The sequence below is a fragment of the Amblyomma mixtum genome, chromosome 4, assembly GCF_055824585.1.
Source record: "Amblyomma mixtum isolate Tamu chromosome 4, ASM5582458v1, whole genome shotgun sequence".
Taxonomy (NCBI): Eukaryota; Metazoa; Arthropoda; class Arachnida; order Ixodida; family Ixodidae; genus Amblyomma; species Amblyomma mixtum.
Genome location: NC_143015.1, coordinates 76,500,394 through 76,523,750, shown reverse-complemented (window position 1 = coordinate 76,523,750; position 23,357 = coordinate 76,500,394). Strand labels below are relative to the sequence as shown.

At 47.1% G+C, this 23,357-nt stretch overlaps 1 protein-coding gene across 1 annotated transcript in view; it reads right to left on the bottom strand.

The window, feature by feature from the left end:
- Positions 1–23,357, bottom strand: part of LOC149347102 (phospholipid-transporting ATPase ABCA3-like) — a 74,833-nt gene that overhangs the window by 24,720 nt on the left and 26,756 nt on the right. The window contains exons 5-12 of the mRNA XM_089541491.1: positions 18,324–18,449; positions 16,326–16,443; positions 13,939–14,093; positions 12,591–12,746; positions 10,001–10,211; positions 3,923–4,175; positions 2,190–2,242; positions 498–984 (exon numbers count right to left, since the gene is read on the bottom strand). Of these exons, the coding sequence (XP_089397617.1) occupies positions 498–984; positions 2,190–2,242; positions 3,923–4,175; positions 10,001–10,211; positions 12,591–12,746; positions 13,939–14,093; positions 16,326–16,443; positions 18,324–18,449 (1,559 nt within the window). The remainder of the gene's footprint in view (positions 1–497; positions 985–2,189; positions 2,243–3,922; positions 4,176–10,000; positions 10,212–12,590; positions 12,747–13,938; positions 14,094–16,325; positions 16,444–18,323; positions 18,450–23,357) is intronic.

Sequence of the window (23,357 nt, the reverse complement as noted above, 5' to 3'; positions counted from 1 at the left end):
TGCCCGTTTCAACAACGCAGTAAACGATAGCTGCTGCACGGAGGCAACACGGCTCCAGTTTTACCTCCAAGAGAAGGCCAACCTTCACCGCGGAAATCGAACCGCAGCGGCTGGGCCGGACGACGTAGTCGAGTTTGATTTCCGTCAGCCAAGAATCCACCCAGTCATTAGTCAGTTATTGCGGCTGTTTATCCTTAAATTTCTGGTGCTAAGTCATGCGTGGCGTCATCCTTAACTTCATCATTTCGCGAACTAATTAGCACTGATCACTAGTCGTAGCCCGAACGTAAGGAGCATTAATCCGCAATCATACTTCCCCACTTATTTGTACATGTAGCACTGAAACTTGTACATGAAATTGAAGCACTGAAGCTTGGCGTTTTCTGTTGTCTTTGTCATCCTCGGTCCATGCACCCTTGCTCTTACATCGCTCCTAAAAGTAGGTCGTAACGACGTTTGACCAATAGCGCGCCGGAGTCCACCTCCGAAGAACTTACACGCCTGCATCGTATGCGGCCGCGAGTGGATAGGTCTTCATGTAGACGCTGAAGTCATTCGCGGCAATTTCCCCAAGCTCAGCTTCGAGGTCCCGCACCGACCGGATGCTGCTGCCTTCGGACTCGACGAGCACTCGAAAATGGCGGCTGTCGTTTCCCGAAGGCGATGATGGCGCCTGAAGGAAGACCGGTGCCTCCGGGAACTGCACCCCGAGTCGAAGCGCTATCTCAGTGACGCCATCCTTGGAACCTTGTTCGCCGTTGCTGCCGCCTGTTCTCTCCACCGCTTTCCGGTGCCATTGTTCCATAGGCGACTTGATAAACATCATTATGAGGAGGAGGCTGAGGATGGGTGCGGCGAAAGTGAGGGACAGATGCCCCCAGCTGCGCTTCAGGCACAGGAAGCGCTTGACGAAGAGCGCACGGGACGAACGCAGGAAGGTCTGTTGTTTCTGGATCGGAAGGCAGATCCTGGCCATCTGCTCCTCTGTAACCGGCAGATGTAAACTAGTTCAATACGTGCCATAATAATATAACATGTTTGACCACTTGGTTGACCAAACCTACTCTCTAAGAGATTACAGCTCAGGAGCTATCGGGCTTAAAACCAGAAAAAGCGCTAAATCATCATAGTATCGCACGGTGCCATGTGGTGTATTCAAGTACTATGTGATGCGGCATTGTTTGCATAGTATGGTACTGCACGGTATTGGATGATATGGTATGGTTCCTGCGGTTTAAAATTACCATGCGGCGCGAGCTTATAAAGACGCCGTAGTGAGCGGCTCCAAATTGTGGCATTAAAAACAGCCTCTCCATCGGAAGGCCACTGACCACGAAGAAAACATTAAAGGGTCTCCAGGCGACGATTATCAACTTGCAGGGTGTGGGGTAAAGTATGTATTGTATAGATCGTGGCGTGTAATGTGCCGAAGTTGCACATGAAGTGCGAAGTATTTCAAACACTTAAAAGCAGGCCCAGGATGGATGCGAACTTTCTCTTGTCTGACCAGCAATTTGAGTTGCTGTGCACTGAAGCTTCGTCGGCATGCACAGAATACTTTGAGGGAACGAAACGTTCTCATTGACGGGAATAGGGGGTGAAGAGGAGATTGGTCTGTGCATGTCGATTTCACTCTTTCGGGTTTTCCAGAGAAGGCTGCTGCATATGGCACATTCTCAGTTCCACCCAATCTTTCAAAAAATCCGCACACAAAAGGGTAGCGCCATAAGCCGCAGGTAGGCTTATGAGAATATAGATAGGAAGATGGGAAGCAAAGCTCAAAACACACCCGTATGCTGTTCGGTGTTAAAGCATCACAAAGCATCGTCACCTAAATTTTTCCCGAGCACTCCACTATGGCGCTCCTCACAACCCGTGTGTCGGTTATAGACGAAGCCCTCAATTTACAATTCCCTTGAGCTTCTACAGTGTGCCGATGACATTCTCACATTTCTACGAAACAAGAGGCTGGTGTGAACTTGCAAGCAATATACGTGTGGCCGCCTGTTCAAAAAAGAACACACTCTTGTTCTGAGGAGGAAGTTTGTTTCTGTTTCGTTTTCTTGCTGACCTCCTCAGCGATGAACATAAGTCGTGAAACTTTTTTGTTCGGTATTTCCTCGAACTCACGAGGCCTTCCTTCGATGCAGGCACAGCCCACCTCAAATAGAACAATTTTAAGTGCTCACCTTCGACCGCTCCAACCTGCCGCTTTCCTCCTGGTACCCAGTCCATTATAATTCTGAAACGAAGCAGTCAGGCAAAAAAGAGGGGTCAACGTGGCAAAAAATTAAAAATTATGGTGTCAAGTTTATCTTAGAGGGCTATTTGTCATCGTTCACAGTACCTGCCAAAATGCGGAGCAGGTTCTCGCCGGCATTATTTCGGCACCGTTATTGTGTATTTAGATTACCGTTCCGCAACGGCCAGTACACTCTTGCATTATTCGAAAGCTGACGAAAAACTAGCAGTATAGTTAGCGCTAGATTAAGGATTCCCGTCGTAAGAACAAAGCAAAAACAGTTTTCAGTAACAGCAAGCGAAGTGCCTCAGAACTGATGATTACCGCTTCTGATGCGAAAATCTATTTAACATCTAAAATCTAAATATGCATTCTTTGGCATCTGCAACTGAATGCCGGAGCATGACTTTCCCAGACCGATGTTTTTTTATAGAAACAATTCTTTCTTTATAAACGCATACTCTATGTATTATAGTGATGTATGCTGTACAATAATCACATAGCCATGTACATTCCATATCCAGTTTCACGAAGTTGGCACTTTCGGCTAGTTGGTGTGACACAGCGTGAGATAAGCGTAGGAGAGAGAAGGCACTGTGTCTTCTCGTTCACTCGCTGTATATCTTGTTACTTTAAATCGTCTGCAGCTGCCCTAAAGAAATACATAATAAGCACCCGCCCGATGGCCATGAACACTGCAAACTAAGGTGATCACTCTAGGGCTAAGCTGCTCGGATAAATACTCTACCACACTCCACATTTTCAAATATTCTGATTCCACACTGGTAGTTAGCGAGTGGAGCTATTTCCATCTCTAAATAACTAAAGGGACATCTCCATGGACACATCCAAGCCGCACGAGCGCAGCGCCGCGACAAGCGTCGGAAAACATGCGCAACTCGATGGCCTGTCGCTGGTATTCGCGCTCAGCTCAGCGAAGAAAACGGCGGAAAGGGCCGTACCGGATGCCGCGAGAACTGCGTTCTCTGATTGGTTACACCGACCGGAAACGAGCGAGGCACTTCCGGCGCCGGTGCGAGCACAGCACAAGTATCTGACGTGGACAGACATCGTGCGCCTCGGATGACCCCATGGAGATGGGCCCTAATACTCACACATTACTAAGCTTTATAACACTTGTGGAAAATGAACCACTTGTGCAAACGTCTGACTACGAAGATGACGCACTGACTTCTCTCGAGGTGCTTGAGTTGCGATGTACAGATATCTGTACGACTTTTCTCTGCGACAACATCAGGTGATTCACGGCGTGTGTTGGACTTATGTTTGACTCTGGCACATGTTCATTTATGTTTCGGTTGGTTTTTCTGTGCGCGCATGTCCAGTGCAGCTCTTAAATCAAGCATATACCGCCCTGCAATAAAAGACTTGCGAGTGCAGCGTTTGTCCAAATGTGTATGTACGTCTCGTTTTTTAACACAGTTCTTTTGCTGCTGTTATGTGTAAAAAAGTAGTGTAGTTCAGTTCTCTACGTTACTAGAGCGAAGTGCAGGGACAGCTGTGTCATAGCCAAGATAGCACTCGCTTTTGCTATGCCTATTGTAACATGAAACATGGCGCTAGGTTAACTACCTGCGTGTCTTAATGCTGAAGATCAGTTTATGATAGCAGGGGTGAACACTGCGTGCAATATTCACCAATGCTTTAATGGTAGCTTACTTGAAATAGACATCCATCAGTGACGGCGCTGTTACTCCCATGCTGGCGATGCCTAACTTCGCTGCCGACTTCTCCAGAGCCTCGAACACATCGGGGAAATTGCTGTGGTCCTGGGTCCGGAGAGCGATGCACACTTCGTCCAGAGTCTCACCGTCAACGTCGGCTGCAGGTGCCGCCTTCCGAACCGTAGATAACACGCCATTCAGATCGAACTTGTTCGCTGTCTTGACGGTGGTAAGCTTGTAGCCGCCGCCTGCGCATAGGTATATGCATCAGTTTAACCCAAGTTGGCTTTGGATCGGGTCTCTTATTTCACCGCTGTGCCGAGAAACTGAGTCTAACCCAAATTCTCACAGGGGTTAAGCTCATTGCGTTCAAATGAGCTTAGCCCAATTTCACCAAAAGATGAAACCCTGGTCATGACTGGCTTTAGTTTTTTTGCGTTATATTTCATTGGCTTCATTTTATCTTTGCGCGCCACGTGGTAATAATATTGATGATAGACGATAACCGATCAGCCGTTGCATGATCGTGAGGCACATGCACATCTGAAGTAAAAAAAGATCTCAAACTTCGCTACAGGAGCCCAACTGCAGCCATATCTGCATCAGAATTTTCTTTATCACTCCATGATATTTATTTATCACAAATGCTATTATGTCTATTAGAAAGGGTCTCATTGGTACATCAACGAGACATTCAGGTATTTTCACTTGAGCATGATATAAAGCAGGAAAAACGGTATAAGAACATAAGTCACAGTGAGAACAGTAACAGCTTAAACGTCATTCTATTCAAACATAGGTCTTTAAGATTTTGTTTGCGCGCCCATTTGTATGTGGCGGACAATAGTCATCTTCATAGCCACCATGACTCCACTCGAAAGGCAAACGCTTCTCTTATGTGTTCGGTTACTTTGGTCCTGTGCTTTTCTCGGTACCCCTATCCTAGCAAACCCGCCGCGGTGGCTCAGTGTGTTATGATGCTCGACTACGGACTGGAAAGACGCGGGTTCGATTCCGGCCGCGGCGTTCGCATTTTGACCGCCGATGGCATTTCGAAATAGGCCCGTATACTTTGTGATGTCAGTGCACGTTAAATAACCCCACGTGGTCGAAATATCCGGAGCCCTCCTCTACGGCGTCCGTCATAGCCTAAGTCGCTTTGGGACGTTAAACCTCCTCAACGATACCTATTTAGAGAATGGGATGTCCATGTGGCAACCTGAGTATCTGCTATGCTCGTCTACATTATTCTTTGCAAGCAATGCGCTCACTCAGCCAAGCAGGGCAGCAATTAACTCTCTTCCTCATTATGTGAGCCGCCCCAAGTCCATTACTTCCTCTTCATGTGCCACTTAATTTCGCTCTACTTTAGCTAGCTTTTATGGCTCGCAAACGACTTTGTTTTGCATTTTCTGCATTTACGAGGTCTGTTAGAAAAGTATCCGACTTCATTTTTTTTTTGCGAACACCTGATGGATATGAGACAAGCGCGCTTGCATCAGGCGACCTTGAACCTTCATGCGCATGCATGAATTTTTTCCCGCCTGCCGATAGCGTCAGTCGCTGGGAAGCAGCGTTTGAGTGAGGCAGTGTGCAGTGCTCTCGTCGGTTTTTTATTCCAAGGAAAATGGCGGAGTGAAAGGAGCAGCGCTACTGCAACACATTTTGCCATAAACTTGGCGACAGCCGAGTGGAAACCATTCGAAATATTCAGACGGCTTTCGGTGAAGATGCTATGAGCAGCACACAGTTTAAGCAGCGTTACAATTGTTTTAAAGATGGCCGCACATCGGTGGAGAACGAGCCACGCTCCAATCGGCCATCAACATGCCAAATGACCAGGTCATTACCGAACTGAACGCCATGGTGATGCGGGACTGTCGCGTGACTATCCGAGAAATTGAGGAAGAGGTGGACATGAGCAATTTCTCCGCACATTCCATTATCACCGAAGATTTGGCCATGGAGAGAGTTGCGGCGAAATTCGTGCCGAAGCTGCTCACGGTGGAGCAAAAGCAGCTTCGTGTTGAAGTCTCTCAGGACATGCTGGATTCCGCAAACAGTGACCGCGACTTCATCAACATCATAATCACTAGTGACGAGTCTTGGGTGTACAGGTACGACCCGGAAACCAGATCCCAGTCGTCAGAGTGGAAGCATTCCACGTCACCAAGGCTTAAGAAGGCCCGCCAATTGCGCAGCAATGTGAAAGTGATGCTGACTGCTTTCTTTGACACCCTCTGTGTGGCAGACCACGAGTACGCACTCTACAGGGTCAAACAATGACCAAAGAGTACTACAGGGATGTCCTCCGTTGCCTACGTGATGCTGTGCGGCGCAATAACCCGGAGCTGAGGTCAACAGGAAATTGGCGCACCCATCGCGCCAATGCTCCTGCACATTCCTCGCACTCGAATCAGATTTTTTGGTGAAAAACCAGACTCCTGTAGTTCAACAGACTCCTTACTGTCCTGATATGGCCCCTGCGATTTCTGGCTGGTTCCCAAAATCAAAAGGCCATTGAAAGGAGCGCGATTTCAGACAAGGAAGAACATTATGGCTGCAACGACAGCTGAGCTAAACTCCATTCCGAAAAGGGCCTTTTCGGAATACTTCCCACAATGACAGCACCGCTGGGAGAAGTGTGTGGAGTCCCAAGTAGACTACTTTAAAGATGACTAGGTTTGCAACGCTCCAGTTATGCCAGTTTTTTTTCAACGGCCAAAGGTCGGATACTTTTCTAACACACCTCGTACACCTGCGTTACTTTGGCTGGCTATTAGGCGATCGCTCGTTCTTCTTATTTTTTTTTGCGTTTACCTTTGCTGCATTGCACACATTCCAGCTTTGGATTTTGATTTATTGGGGTTCAACGTCCCAAAGCGGCTCAGGCTATGAGGGACGCCGTAGTGAAGGGCTCCGGAAATATCGACCACCTAGGGTTCTTCAGCGTGTACTGACATCGCACAGTACACGGGCCTTTAGAATTTCGCCTCCAAAGAAATTCAACCGCCGCGGCCGGGATCGAACCCGCGTCTTTCGGGCCAGCAGTCGAGCGCCGTAACCACTGAGCCACCGCGGGGGGTGCTGCTCAGCCGATGGATGAAGCGCGCTTGCTTTCAGCGCCGATTGCCCTCGCTCCGCAATGTCTGCTCTCTTGGGGGCGTTGCGGTGCTCGCTCCCTGCCTCCGCCAATGCAGATGTCCTCTTTCGCCTGCTGTCGGCGGCGATCCTCGCAGTGGGCTCACTATAGCCGTCGGAGGCGTCACTCACTGGCCACGCAGAGACACACGCCGCCATTTTCCCCCGTTGATTACCAAAATCCTTATGCAGTAAATGTTGTAAGGCAGCGAGATGCGTCGTATAATCACATCGTATATTTGTAGCCAGGTTTTACTCGGGCTTCGCACAATACTCGCAATTCAGCATCAACTTATTTACGTCCACTGCAGGACAAAGGCCACTCCCATATCGCGACAAATAACCTTGTCCTATGCACGAAGCGGCCACATTATGCCACGATATGGAAGCTATTAAAATCATTATAACGCGCTGACTTATCTTTATTCTGAAAATTGGCATGGCTGTAGGAAAGGGTAATGTAGCCATATCAGTGTATTCGCTTTCCTCGTGGAAGTCTAATCGTAGGATTCTAATGGCGATTGCCTTAGTTTAATATATTCTAAAAAAAGAGAGAGTAATTCGCTACTACACTGAAAAGTGGTAGAGATATAACGCACTTAAACCGAACAGACGTGCGAAAGCATGTCTTTATCCTGATTGGCTCATGGTGTTGCTTTGCTGGCTCGTCGGCACGTCTGGCGACGATATTAAACACAGGTTAAGCCCTAACCGAGGTTATGCTGTTCTCATCTGTTCACGCCGCAGATCGAATTCGATGAAGACGACGATGTGCGCGCACAGCACGAGTGTGTGTCGTAGTTTACCACGAGGCAGGATCGGCTGCCACTGATCATGAATGGTAGCTTACCAATATCCCTGAAGAGAAAAGTATACAACAGCTGTATCCTACTGGTGCTCACCTACGGGGCAGAAACGTGGATGCTAACAAAGAGGGCTCAGCTTATGTTAAGGACAACGCAGCGAGCTATGGAAAGGAAAATGATAGGTGTAACGCTAAGAGATCGGAAGAGGGCGGAGTGGGTTAGGGAACAAACGCGGGTTAATGACATCATAGTCGAAATCAAGAGGAAGAAGTGGGCTTGGGCAGGGCATGTAATGCGAAGGCAAGATAACCGCTGGTCCTTAAGGGTAACGGAGTGGATTCCAAGAGAAAGCAAACTTAGCAGGGGACGGCAGAAAGTTAGGTGGGCGGATGAGGTTAAGAAGTTTGCAGGGATGCAGTGGCGGCAACTGACAAAGGACAGGGTTAATTGGAGAGACATGGGAGAGGCTTTTGTCCTGCAGTGGGTGTAGTCAGGCTGATGATGATGATGATGATGACGATCGGCTGCGGAGATAGGACAGTGCTCTTGAGCAGTGGCCAGCGAAGATGATCTGTTCCCGCCGCCGCGGGTTCGAATCCCACTGGCTGTAATGTTTATTTAATTTGTTAATCGGCTGTGGCTATGGCAGGTTCAGTCCACGTCACCTTCAAGGTCACCCTCCGTATGGCTACAGCTAGCGCGACGCTCCTCCGAACTAATCCGCGCTTCCCAAAAATAGTTGAGGCTTCACACAAGGTTCTTGGTTGGGACAGCGTTAAGTAGTGGTTCAGAAGAGCGTGTTGTCGGGCTAGTAGTGGTTTCGCACAGAAACCGTAAACACCAGCAGTTGCGCTCAGTCCAGAATAGGTCAAAAAACTCTTCTATTCATTTATAATTAGCCCTATATGCTGCACCAGTGGCAGCCCAACCACCCTACCCACCTAACTTTCCCAATCTCATTTTCTCATCTTGGTCTCTTGATGCCCCATTATCAAAGAAACACAGAAATCAATGCGACACACTTCTTCCCTTTCGTCTCTTTAGGTGCTCACTAGGGGGAGAAACCTGCCCAGTATCTTAAGGCTTTGCGTGGTAGTTTTGTATTGATTCTCTAAGCTCAGCAGCAGCCGAACCAAAAGGAATGCGGGAATTCAGTAGCTGTTTGACAACTAGAAGTATGAAACCAGAGTGGTGATTGATTGGCTTTAGGATTCCGGCTGCTGATCCCAAGGGCACGGATACAATCCTGGTCGCGGTGGCCCTAATTATGTGGAGGGGAAATACCAAAACACCCATCATGTCCTACGCGATGTGAGCGCGTGTTGAGGGTTGATACAGGTCTTTGGGGCCGAAAAATTGCGGAACAAGCAATTTTTCAGATTTGTCATATTAAGGTTCCCGAGTTATTTTTTGCTACTCTTAGGGGAACCCAGGTTTCAAAAGAAATCGAGAGGCCTCCACTAAGGCGTCTAACCTAACCGATGTAGAGATTGGGCGGGGGGGGGGGGGGGGTTAATGTCTACAACCTGCAACATTAGAACTAATAATTACGCTAATGCGCTTCTTTCTGTTCCACCGCATTTACCCGCCGCGGTGGCTCAGTGGTTATCGTGCTCGACTGCTGGCCCGAAAGACGAGTGTGCGATCCCAGCCGCGGCGGTTGCATTTCGACGGACGGTAAATGCTTGAGGCCTCTGTTCTGTGGAATGTCAGTGCACGTTAAAAAACCCGAGGTTGTAGAAATTCTTGGCGAGCCCTCCACTACGGCGTCCCTTGTAGGCGGAGTCTGTTTGGGACGTTAAACCTGTTGTACATGTGATATAGCTCTCGTTTCGGTTTAGTGTATTTCTTTGCCATTTTTCTTTGTAAATATGTACTTGGTAACTGGCTATAAATGTTATGTGAATGAAGTGTATAAGTGTCTACCAGTGTCGTCGTCTAATAAAGGGGCTTTGGTCTTCCGTCTACTCGTACCAGTCGACACGGAGCATCGTCCACGTTCCCTTCTGTTCCCTTCGCCCTCACCACTAAACCCAATGAACCACACGAAATCTGCATTGAACCGTAGCTCACGTATCGCTAAATCTAAGTAACCACTGCCGGTTACGTCTGGAACGGCCGCATACCGCACGCCCTTTTGAGGAACGCCTTCGATCCGCTGCAGATGACTTCTCCTTGGGCCATGACGACGATCTGGTCCGCAATGGCGTCCGCCTCGGCCATACTGTGGGTGGAGAGGAGCACACTCGTGTTCTTGGCTGCCCTGCGCACGGCGGTCCACACCTTGCGCCTCGTCTCCGGATCCAATCCCGTGGTCGGTTCGTCCAGGATAACCAGCTGCACCAGGAACGAGGAATGTTTGAAACACGGATCTCCTTGTTGGCACTGACAAGCGAAGTGTTCATATTTTCTTTGCTTTTGTACACGTCAGAGCTTTACGATGACGAAGCTGAACTGAAGTTTCACAGGAAAGTAAAAACAAAATAGAGGGGTCTGTTAAGCTCCGCCTTAAGGGTATGACGCGATAGCGTAATGGATTAATTCACATATATGCAGAAAGTCATTCTCTTCTTTCCATTCATAGATCCCTGGGAATCCGCATACACCTCGTAGCGCAGTGGTGCAGCGGTTAAGCGATGCGCCACTGCCCTGCGATGGCAGGTGCTCCCAGCGATGGGCCTTGTGCGAGCAAGTTTCACCTTCCCGAGCACTCAATCATTAATTTAACCGCCAGCTGCCGCGGTGGGCAGTTTTTTCACTATCCAGTGGGCTGGGTGTGATGACGCCGTAAGGTCACATGGCCTATTTGGCCCACCTGCCTCTCTCCGGGCACCACCTGCCGCAGTCATGCTCGGGATTTTTTGCTTCCAATGCCGCAGATTACAACGCCGACGCCGGATTTTCTCAGTGGTGATGCCTATGACGCTATCGCGTGAAATGAAGCCTGTGTTCTGCTGACGAACGTGTGTGTGCGAGCTGTGTAAAACCGAAGCATGCGACTTGTCTACAACCTCTAAAAGATCTCATTGATGCCGTGGGATACAACCAAGTTCTGACTCAAACTGGGAAGTAGCGAAAGCTTTTCTGCTACTAGGTCAAAAGAAAACGCACGTCGAGACGCAGGCGCAACCCAGTTCACGACGCGCCCAACGCGCCAAACGCGCCTGCAATGGATCAAGTGTCTGCTTCACAACGGTCGCGATGTGTTGCAAGCGACTGACACTAACATCAACTGGCAATTATTTGAACCATTATTTGAGCAACTAGAAATTGTTAAAATGACATCTTTGTATAACTACAGACTTTCCCAACATTATAGACAAGGCATCACCAAGAAGGACGACACGCTAACATTATTAGCGGCGCTTCAACAAAACATCAATACACATAACGTCCGAAATCCAGAACGTTGGCATATCACTGGCTGTCGCACAAACTATGGCAAGCAGATGCTTCGTCACAGGCTTCCTGTTTTACTCAATCAGCACTCACGCAATAGTCGGAAAGATTTTACAGTTGTTTCCGTGCAACAATTCCGTCAAATGTTTTTGTGAACAGTTTGTCTATGTCCTCATTTAGTGCTTTGTACATGATGTACTTTGATTTCTTATGTGCTTTTTAACTTAAATTTCATTCAACTTTGGTTTATTGATGTAAAAATTCAATCACTTGATTTATCCTGCGCTGCCGAATGCCGTCAGTAAGGCGGCAGTCGCCCCGTCAAGCTGCTCTCTGAAGCAGCTTTTTCGCGGCTGCTCCTTTCCTTGTAAAAGAGGAAAATAAACTATTATTATTGACTGCGCATGCACAACAGGAACTGGCGGTTTTATTTTTAACCAGTAGAGCTGGAGGACCAGATCCGCGCATGCCCAGATTTACTTTCTGAAAAGGCCGATATAGCAGTGAATGAGTCTTGCTAACAAGCGTGAAGTCGATTCCTCTATGCATCGTTTACACTGGCGGCCTGCAGTGTTGCCTAATCCTAAACTCAAAAATGAGCTACAAATCTGCAAAAGTAGCCAAAAAGTGCCCAACCGCTTGCCTAGGTGTTAAAAAGAGCTTAAAATTGCACCATACCTCCAAAGCACGTAACCAAAAGCAGAAACGTCGCCAGAAATTTGTAATTGTTTTACGGGGCAAGGGTAACACTCAAGTCGTATTCAAGAAGCTGTCCGTTCTCCATTGTTCATTTCGCGTACATTCAGTCCTTTGTCAGTGGTCACACAGATGAACCCGCGGCTTTCAGGTGTCTGTTGCAAGCAACCGTAGTCACAATACGACGGCAGAAGGCTGGATAGCGGCAGCCTCGTGACCTGGCTGGCCGTGGCTGATTCAGCACTTATTTACCCACATCCACATGGGGTCTTGTCGGTTGATTTCACAACGAAATGGAGTGAAAACTAATGGCGTATTTCAATTGGTGATTCGATTCGAAGCAAGGTTTCTGGCTCAACAAGACTAAAGAGTTAGTTCCATAGGGTGATTTGGATTCAGATCCTGAGTTCCGATTGGCCCGCGACGGATATCTTAGTCACGTATTCGAGGAGGTGCTCCGGGTCGGCGCGTGGAATACGTCACCAGTGAAACGTCAAAAAATAATGCTCCTGCTTTTTTCTAATGGTACTGCTTTCGGCAAAGAAATTCCGGACACTCCTCAGCTGCCTTGCCAGTTTACTGACAGTCTCGCCAAAAAGCCGCTTTGAAAGCGAAACACACCTTGGGTTTCCCGAGTAGGGAGATGGCTACGCACAAACGGCGCATCATGCCTCCGGAGAGAGTGCGGGGCATGCTGTTGGCTCTGTCTCCCAGCTGCACCGTTGCCATGGCATTTCTGACATTCTCAGCAAGGTCTTCTTGGTTGACGCCTTTGAGCTTCAGAAATACAACCAAAGGAACAATAGGATATCACTCAGTGCAATCAGTTCATGTATGTGAGAGCGATGTACAAGCCGTTTTAAAAGCACGAGTTTTAGCTCCCTGTCACCCTTTTGCTAGTTTCAAACAAATACAATGCAAGGGATTTGGGAAGCACTTTCTTTCCATGCTCATTGACAAATCGCAATAAGATTTCTTTAATGCCTGCAATGAAATAAACTATCTAAAAAGGTCTTAGATTTCCATGCCTGCTAGATGCGATAAACGAAAAAAAACTCTGCTATTCTCTCTCTCTCTCTGCTATTCTGTTTTCTTGAGGTACTAAGTTGTTTTTCGGCGCTTTCCTGCGCCGGATTGAATTTCTTGCTCATATTGCTTAGCGCAGCCAAGTTTCTAAAGATTTTGCGCGTTTAATAAAAATTAGACCTCCAGCGTTCGTTGAGTCTTCTTGCGTTTCGACCTTGTCTCTCCTCCCTAGTAGCGTGTCACACAGAGAACGAAAAGAGGCGCACGGAGATTTTTGCCCGATGGCAATGGAGCAACAGTATTTCTTTCTAGTCAGCTGAAAGTTACCGATACTAGGCACCAAACTTTCAAGAATTTTTGTTATGTGCCGCTGTAGTAAATTCATGAGGCGCATGTGGGCACTTCTACGTGACAAAGGTTTCTGCGAACATAAGGAAATCGGGGGCTGAGAATGAATTATGTACTACTTGAATGCTTGATGTTCTAAAGTTGAGAAGTGAGAAAAGTATTACACAGCCAGAGAAACTGCAAGTTATTCGGCTTTACTATACTATTGAAATTAAATGTGACGAAAATTGTTACAGTTAGCCTGCTTTTCCCGAATGTCACGCGTTTCTATCCTGAGCAGTAGAGTGTTCTAACTGGCCAAGCTGAGCTTGCAGCTCTTACGGCAAAAAAATTGTGGCAGTGATCAGTTGGGGAACGAGATAAGCGTGTATGGCATAAATTTTTAGGCAATTACACACCGCCTAATGTGTGTGGCCGCTGATGATGCAGAAATCATTTGCACAAAAATGTGTTAGAACTGGTATAGAGCCTAATCATGCTTTGAAAACACTACTAACTCCACACAAAAGGCATGTGAGATTCTACAAGTCACTTAAAAGTTCTTTATGAATAAGGGCCCGACTTTTAGCCCTTTTATCCAAAAAAGTATTTTTACCAATCCGAAGTAAGCCAGGTTCTCGAAGCACGTGAGGTCCTGGAAGAACATGTCGGTCTGGTGGCAAAAGCTGACTATCTTGCGAACTTCGTCTCGCTGAGTTGTCACATTCAACTCGCAGACCTTGGCAACACCAGCTGTAGGGCTTTGCGTGCCTGCGCGTGTTAGGCAATGCGTTGTTGTAGAACTGGAATACACGCGGCGAGTCGACAAGAGTGCAATGCAAGTGGGCAATTTATTGGGGATTTCAGGGCACCTACCTTATAAGATGTCCATTTGCCTTACACGTAAACGAGAACAGATGACACTAGAGTATACAGAGATTATGAATTGTCGCCAAGATTAATTACACGGCGAGCAATTAGTTTAGGTTTACGGTTTATGGGAGTTCAATGGCCCAATGAGATTCAGGCTATGAGGCGCCGTAGTGAAGGGCTCCGGAAATTTCAACCACCTGGGGTTCTCTAACGTGCGCTGACATCGCACAGTAGAAGCGCCTCTCGAATTGCGCCTCCATCGAAATTCGACCGCCGCGGCCGGGATCGAACCCGCGTCTTTTGAGTCCGCAGCCGAGTGCCATAACCACTGAGCCATCGCTCTGGGCAAGAGCAATTAGAGTACACCGAGTAGAGGCTTGGAGAATATAGAAAACCATGACCTAGGTTTCACTATCGATTACTGACGACGTTTCGACTGAACACATTATATTGTTTTGCTCATCAAAATATATATTGCAAGAACAAGACATATTTTTTTTACTTTGATGTGACGTTTGTGAAGTATTCCCGAGACATTTTGATAGTAATATTTGAGACCTGTTTTATTTTCTTTAGGCAGGTTTTAAACTCTTGAAGCTGTTCTATAACCCAGCCAATGGCCGCCAGTTTCAGTGATACAGGAGATTTAGGGAAATGTTCTCGATACGATCTAGAAACGCTTAAATAACGCTCAACCAGGACTGAAAAACCCGTGCGGAGTTTTAAATAATTTCCTAATGCATTACCTGTGTACAGAGAGTGGAATAGAATTCTGTGGAGACTGCGCTGCAATTGCGCTTAAACAAAGTCGAGGGGAATAGAAAAAAACGAGCAGAGGTTTCGCACTTGTTAAGCCTTTTAATACAGGTAAGAGCTCTGTTAAACATTGTTACGCACGGTTTGGCGCTAGAGTCCGTGTCAGTCCGTACTGACCTGGACTGACACCTGCAGTGACATCGCACAGCACACCAGCCCCTTTTGCATTTCGCCTCCATTGAAACGCGGCTGCCGCGTAGCGGTTCGAACTCGGGTACTCCGACTCAGAAAGATGTGGAAAAAACGTTTTATTATAAGGGGCGTTGCTTCTTCAACGCTAATAGTCGCTGTTAACGAAGGGATATGAGCGGTGCCCATTTTAGAAAGGCACGAATAAAGGAACTGGAAAGACGGAGCAAATGTATATTGAAGCTATCGTGCCGAATATCATATCGCAGACACTTCGACGAACTATTGGGGTCCTTTTATGCTACGCTTTGTAGGTCTCCAGGTAGATGTTTTATGCACTGGTGTTTCAATTTAAACACACAAAACATGGGTTGGGGTTAATCTGCAGCACCCAGCAGAAAAGGTCGTGCCATATTTCTTTAGACACTATAAAGCCCAGCACCGTCCCTTGGGCTCCAGGAGCTCCACATATAGAGTGGTAAGCGGTAGGTTCGCGCTATAATACGTGAGGTGCGTTACTGAGTGCTATTTAGTCGGTGAGTGTGATAGCGGCAGCGGCGTTCTAGGCAGGCGGGATTATTCTCACATTTTTACTATCGTCAAGTCATGCAACATCAGCGTCCACCATGGGAAAGGCGAAAATTGACTCGATTTTTAAGGTTGACTCCGAACAACCTGATATCTTACTTTGATATAGTTTGGTTTTGCGGTACCGGTGCCATATGTATGTACTGCGCCGAACTCTCTTGCCGGATTGAGTTTGGTAGTACGTGAAGCCCGCAGGTTTCGAGCAGCCGAACACCGCTCCCTTTGTTGACACCGAATGTGCTCACAACTTTCGCACGCAGTATAACTGTGATCGCAGATTGCGACCGAAGCATAACGAGGAATAAGAAAATTTGGCTTGACGGCATAATATGTAGTTCTTTATGACGTGGACATTAAGCGCTATGCTACTCATGCAAATCAATATTTTCTATTGCACTGCATTTTATTGTACTGTAGTGTATTGAAATGAATATGATGATATTAATATTGGATTGTGAAATACGTGCCAAGTGATTTCCATGCTGATTTACACTTGGTGGACTACGGTGTGCCTATCCTACGTCATTGTGGAGGACGGCATTTTTTGCATATATTGTATTCCAGGGCTTAACATGTCCTTTTGACCCTCTCACTTACCTGTCAGGATGCTGAGGAGAGTAGACTTTCCCGCGCCATTGTGTCCCAGAAGAACTGTCACCCTTGATTGGTAAATTCTCAAGTCGAGGCCATTCAGGACGCGTTTACTTCCGAATACCTGGCGCGAATGGTAAGTGAGGAAATTGAATGCTATTTCGTTTCTTCCTAAAGCGAGCATTCAGCGCTAATTTTTTCTTTTCATTTAAAAAACTGGACAGTGCAATTTGTGCATACATACGGCGACATTCTGGCATTCATTACCGAGTTGTATTGTAATTCTTATAACGCAATTCTGTTCCCATCCGGCAATTCGCAACTGGGCATTAAAAACTTGAATATCGCAGAAACTAATCTTACAAGTTTTGAGCAATCGAAGGTAGGATCGTTAATGTCATGTCCATGCAGAAAACAGTCGTGTTTTGAGTGCACATCTTAGTACGCTACCGATTCACCGTACTTTTGATTGCGACCGTGCACAAGAGTACGGTGAGCGTCCCGATTACTTTTGTTGCTATGGTTAGCGGAGTGCTGTGCCAGTAGTCGCGCGTATATTCCAAGAGCAATTCAAAGTTCTCCATTACTGAAGGTACAAAGAAGCGGTGCATCTTTTATAGGCAGTGGAATGTACAAATAGAACCTCATATGAAAAAGTATATAGACTATGGAGCTAGCTTTTAAGGCGTGCATTGACACTGCGTTTCAAACTGACGAATATTTCAAGCTTTTGTTTGTCAAGACTTAAGACCCCTGTCACTTTCAAGACATGTCAACTGCAGAGAACGAGCCGCTCGATGTGGCAGAGAACCTGACCTCTTGTGCTGCATATCGACGCGAAGGCTAGAAGAAGGCGTTAATCAAAAGTACAGCTTTGTTTGCTATCCACTTCTTGCGCAGTTGCTCTGGACAGAGTAGGAGACATCTCGAATATTCATTGGCACAACTCTCGTATTTTGCTTGCGTCGCCAGAATTCGTTTAAATGACGGTGACGAGGTCATCACATTACTGTTGTAGTATCAGTCTGGCATTGAGTCCCACTACGATTGAGGAGAGAAAGCCCTGCTGTTTAGAATTTGTGGTCTGTTACCGTGCGATCTAAGTCCCCTAAAAAGTGTGCCCTGATGTGGGGACAGTACGTCTGTGTCCAAGACATGGCACTTGCCGTTTTTATCTTCCGGAAATGAGTGGGAAGAGTGCGTAGTGAAATGCTGGATATCGGGACGCTTGTGTCTGCATTTACGCAGGGTGGGAGCTCATAATCTCCAAAGCCCTTGCTGTATTCGTTCCCAGTGGGAAACCGCTGAAGTGTTTCTTGCATTCTCGGAATTTTGCTCTTACCAGCACCCGCATAGACTGCACAAAACGAAAACAATTTTTAGATGCGCCTTTGTAGACACACTGCCATATTTAATGTTTATCTCACTGACTTCTTTTTCATGTTTCTGTATTGCCCAAGGAGAAACATTCCTCTTAAGCACTCATTCAGATCTTCGTGCTTGAAAATAATGGTATCATACGAAGAGCTCGGTTTGATTCCTATCGAAATATCAAGGTTGTAATATTTTTTATATCGAAATATTTTTACTCGTATTAACAGGCCTTCGGGGAGCCATTTTTCATCATCATTAGCCTGACTGCGCTCACAGCAGGGCAGATGCCTCTCCTATATCGCCCCAATTAATCCTGTCCTTTGACATCTGCGGCCACCGTATCCCCGCAGACTTCTTAATCTCACCCGCCCACCTAACTTTCTGCCACTCCCTGCTATGCTTTACTTCTCTTTGCGCTTTGTAAGGCGTTTTGTAAGGAGGCTTGAATAAAAAAAAACGTATTTAACAACTGTGAGCTACATTTCGCGTGAGTCTACAGTTTCATTCGATATTCGAAAGGTCGAAACAATTGCAGCACTCTGTCTGGAATGTGAACTTGGGCAGTCCCTGGAAGAAGGTGTAAGCAAATGCTTGGCCAACACGCGGTCGGCCCTTAAGTGGCCTCCCCACCTTGGTAAGGTTGTGGGCGACGACGATCAGAGGAACGTCGCCAGGAAGCTCCTCAAATCGGTCGGTCTGTCTGGGCTTGGGCTTGACATTCACCGCGCTCTCCGACTGAGGCATCCAGTAGCTTGGCTGTCAAAAGAAAAGTTGCATCCAGATTTGTAACCATTCGCTTGACGTGCTGATAGATACGAAGATGGCTACCGCCACTATTATCGCGTAAGCAATACTACGCCAGGTTTAGCCTTTCGCGTAGGGGCGGCGCGAGGCACGGTTGACCTTTAGAGCGACCGCAGTGAGCCCCCATTTCAAGCTGTCGGGTAAGGGCAGCGCGAGGCACAGCGCACTACAGCTGCAGCCGCGCCGCTGCCGAGTGGAGGCGCTGCCGTCGTCGCGCTCTCGCCAGCTGTGGGAGTGTGGAAAGGAGGCTGGAGAACGAGGGGGGTGAGGAGGGGTGGTATAAAATGCGTTCGCTCGCTTGGGGGGACGAGGGGGTTCTTTCGACGAGTTCTTGAGCAGTTGTTCTTTCAACTGAGGAGTATCTGTTCTCGCTTCGGCGGGCGCGGCTTCGGCCGCTTCTTTTTGAGCAGCGACCGCTCCGGCGGACGCAGTTGTTGCTGCGACGCGCGTCTTTTCTTTCCTTTACTCTGATCTTATAACTCTTCTCTATCTGCACGTGGCAGCGGTGGTGGCTTGGCTCGAGCCAGTAGCAGGCCCGTGCAACTTCCTCTTCATCCTTCTCTCAGTCACAACAACAACAACAACGAGGGGAGTTAGAGTATGTTCTCGCTTCGGCGAGCGCGGCTTCGGCCGCTTATCTGTTTTTTGAGCAGCGTCCGCTCCGGCGGACGCAGTTGTTGCTGCGACGCGCGTCTTTCCTTTCCTCTCTCTCCTTCCTCTGATCTTTTAACTCTTCTCTATCTGCACGTGGCAGCGGTGGTGGCTTGGCTCGAGCCAGTAGCAGGCCCGTGCAACTTCCTCTTCATCCTTCTCTCAGTCACAACAACAACAACAACAACAACGAGGGGAGTTAGAGTATCTGTTCTCGCTTCGGCGAGCGCGGCTTCGGCCGCTTATCTGTTTTTTGAGCAGCGTCCGCTCCGGCGGACGCAGTTATTGCTGCGACGCGCGTCTTTCCTTTCCTCTCTCTCCTTCCTCTGATCTTTTAACTCTCCTCTATCTGCACGTGGCAGCGGTGGTGGCTTGGCTCGAGCCAGTAGCAGGCCCGTGCAATTTCCTTTTCATCCTTCTCTCAGTCACAACAACAACAACAACAACGAGGGGTGGTAAAAATGCGTTCGCTCGCTTCCCGGTACGAATGGAGTATCTGTTCTCGCTTCGGCGAGCGCGGCTTCGGCCGCTTCTTTTTGAGCAGCGTCCGCTCCGGCGGACGGAGTTGTTGCTGCGACGCGCGTCTTTAAATAAAAATAATAAATAAATAAATAAAAGAAATAAAAATGTGTACGGATGGCGGTGCCGTCTAGCGCGGCCTTCCTTAATGCCGGTGAAAACATTTGCTGCTAATAGGCTCCACAAAAGGCGCGGAGGCCGCTTATTTGACACACGTGAGACAGGTTATTTCATAGAAAGTAGTTGCCAAGACAATCACGCTCGTGTTCGGTGCCGAGCCTACAATCTCTGCATGTAGCAGAAGCTGGCTGTGTCGAGATAGAGCGCGAGCAGTTTTCAGTTTTCACTTCAACCGCATTTCGTACCGAACGATTCTGGAGGAAAGCATTTTTGAGCAGGAAGTAGTTAATGAGAGCATTTTTTATGTTGTAAACTTTCACTGGAACAATCGATATGTATTCGCAGATCTCCCTTGGGCTGACTTACATTTTTCTTGTATAAATGTTTTTTGTATCGTCAAAAGACTTCTCCTTTTGCTTTCTACGGCAGTATTAACTGCTCGATGCGAGCGATGGAAAAACTTTAAAAGAAAGATTTTGTAACCAATCAGAAGAAAGTACTCGTACTTTCAATATACCTATAACAGTTTCTTAATGTTTTCCAAGTTTCAAAAATTTTGTCCAAGAATATTGGACATGCGTGGGCACATTCTGCAGTATTTTGCAACCACACCAGAAGGAATCTCGTCACGGCGATTGACTTAATAGTTATGACCAAACACAGCCCGAAGCTCTTCAAGCTGAAGTGGCTCCGCGAGGGGCGTGCAGACGGCAATTCAAATGCATGCGTAACAGACCCTCTTCATTCTTCTAACCAGCGGCTCATGCCTCCTTCCTTTTTATTTGCAAGCATGAGGTAATCTTGCGTTTTATGGCTAGTTTTATTGCTTCCAGGATATACCATTGCCACTGGCATGTAACGCTGAAAAATGTTAGCGCAACTGGGATTAACAAACAAAGGAAGGAGTCACATTCACAACGGCTTCTGTATGCAGCCCCTTTGAATCTGTCTTCTACCTTCTGCGGAGACGTTTCTCTAAGCAAAATCCATTTGCTCAGGATCATACTTCACCTGCGGTTGGCAAAATTGGTTCTCATGCAGAAAATACTGAACAAGTGAATACGCCCTCAGGAGAGGACAGAGTAACTTCTCTCCTTTTGGAAAAATTTATAGTCCAAGCTCTTTTGCTCCACTACTACTTTTTTCATATGTGCACTGCGACAGTTCATCCGAACTACCAAGTAGATAGATCTTCCTCATGCGGTCACTTCAATAATGAAGAAGCTAGACATAAAATGGCTAACCTTCCCCCATTCTTGCGTAGTTTTCTTTTCAAGTTTCGAAAGCATGGCTCTTATAGATAAAAAGGGCTACAGCTCGGCTTATCATGTCCTGGTGAAGAGCGCCCCTTTTTACCACGATAGCGCCAAAGGACCATTTACCATTAGAAATTAGAAAGGACCATTAGAAATCACGAGTATGACCCTGTCAGGTTGTCCAGAGAGCAACCTGGGACGCAGGTGGGCAACCTAGGTCACGTGACCTTGCGGCATCGTCACAACCTGACCGTCGGATTGTTTGCAAACTGCCCACCGCGGAAGGAGGCAGTGAAATTAATCATTGGTTGATCAGGAGAGGGAAATAACTAGAAGAATAAAAATGGGGTGGAGCGCATATGGCAGGCTCTCTCAGATCATGAATGGTAGCTTACCAATATCCCTGAAGAGAAAAATACACAACAGCTGTATCCTACCGGCACTCACCTATGGGGCAGAAACGTGGAGGCTAACAAAGAGGGTTGAGCTTAAGTTAAGAACAATGCAGCGAGCTATGGAAAGGAAAATGATAGGTGTAACGTTAAGAGACCGGAAGAGGGCGGAGTGGGTGAGGGAACAAACGCGGGTTAATGACATCTTAGTTGAAATCAAGCGGAAGAAATGGGCTTGGGCAGGGCATGTAACGCGAAGGCAAGATAACCGCTGGTCCTTAAGGGTAATGGAGTGGATTCCAAGAGAAAGCAAACCTAGCAGGGGACGGCAGAAAGTTAGGTGGGCGGATGAGATTAAGAAGTTTGCGGGGATACAGTGGCGGTAACTGACAAAGGACAGGGTTAATTGGAGAGACATGGGAGAGGCCTTTGCCCTGCAGTGGGTGGAGTCAGGCTGATGATGATGATGATGATGATGATGATGATGCTCAGGAACAGGAGCTTGAGCCACACAAGGCCCACCACAGGGAGCACTGCGCCATGAGGGGTATGAGGACTCCCAGGGATGTATAACACTAAAGTAGAGAATGATCTTATGCGTGTATGGAAATGAACCACTTAAGCTATCGCGTCATACTCTTAAGGCGGAGCTCAGGTGTGTCTCCTCCATTCTGCCTGGAATTCTTCGTTGCTCTTGTCGTTAGGAACTCACCATGAACAAAAAGAAGGGGCTCTGCTGCATTGTGGATGCCCACGGAAGAACTCTTGACAGGTACCACGTTAGGAACAGCATGGCTAAATCGGACAATACCATGACGGTCCAGATGTCTACGATTGTGACGTTGTCGCGTTCCAGTACCCTCCTGGACACCGTCCTCCAATCAGCGCTTCCTGCAATGCCCGGGAGCCGAGCAGTTATTCGGCCCGTAAGTTACCTGCAACAAGGCTTTAAACCGCTTTCATGACTATATCTATGCGTCAGAGTGCATCTGCATCAATTTTTGTTATTGATCTAGAAACTGAGCTGTTTGATGAAAGCTTCATTTCGGATGACTTTATGTGCAGAAATGGTGGACAGTCTAGAGAATTTGGACTTCTAAAATGCAGTCGAAGTTTCGCAGTACCTAGCTTCGTACGCCTAACAAAAATTCGTAAAAATAAGGCGATCAATAAGTCATGGCCAAGGATTAAGCAGTTATGTAATCGATTCCTTACTTTAGATAATCGTCAAACCAACAGAGTACAAATACATTCAAAAAGAATAGGAAAATAAATTTCACATTCATCACCCTTCCTTTTCCTATTGTTTCTACGCTTATGCGCTTCAAGGTATGTCTGTTGGAAAGTTGCCCATCAATTCGTTGTAAATAGCAGCGTTTAAGAAGTTCCGCCCAAGCTAAAAAAATATGGTAGGAAGTAATAGACTGACGTTCTGTTATCAGAAAAGAAGATCAACCCCTGTGGTTCACTATTAAAAGCTCACAATATTTAGGAGGTGAGAAACCAAAGAATCTGTGTACGGCGGGCCACCAAGATCAGATTACGTACAAGGTATACGGAAGGAATGGTGCGCCAAAACTTATACACTTGTGGACAACTGTATGCGTGTGAGAATGAAAGCCACGTAAATGTTGGAATACAATAGCACTACCGTGTCGCTAAGCATTTCGAAAGTTGTCAGCGGTCTGTCCATTCTCAATAGCGAGGCCGCTGTCCCAATTTACAGGAGACATCAGATATCAAGGAATAACCGTGCGAGACAAAGCAAGGCCTTTCATATTTGCAGAGAATCTTCTTTACTTTAGTTTTTCAACAGAACACATGAATGGTTTTATTTTTGTAGAGGACCACAGAATTCCATACAAAGTGTCCCAGTGGTTTAGGAATGTACCATCGTAATACAAGGTTTTTGAGAAAACACC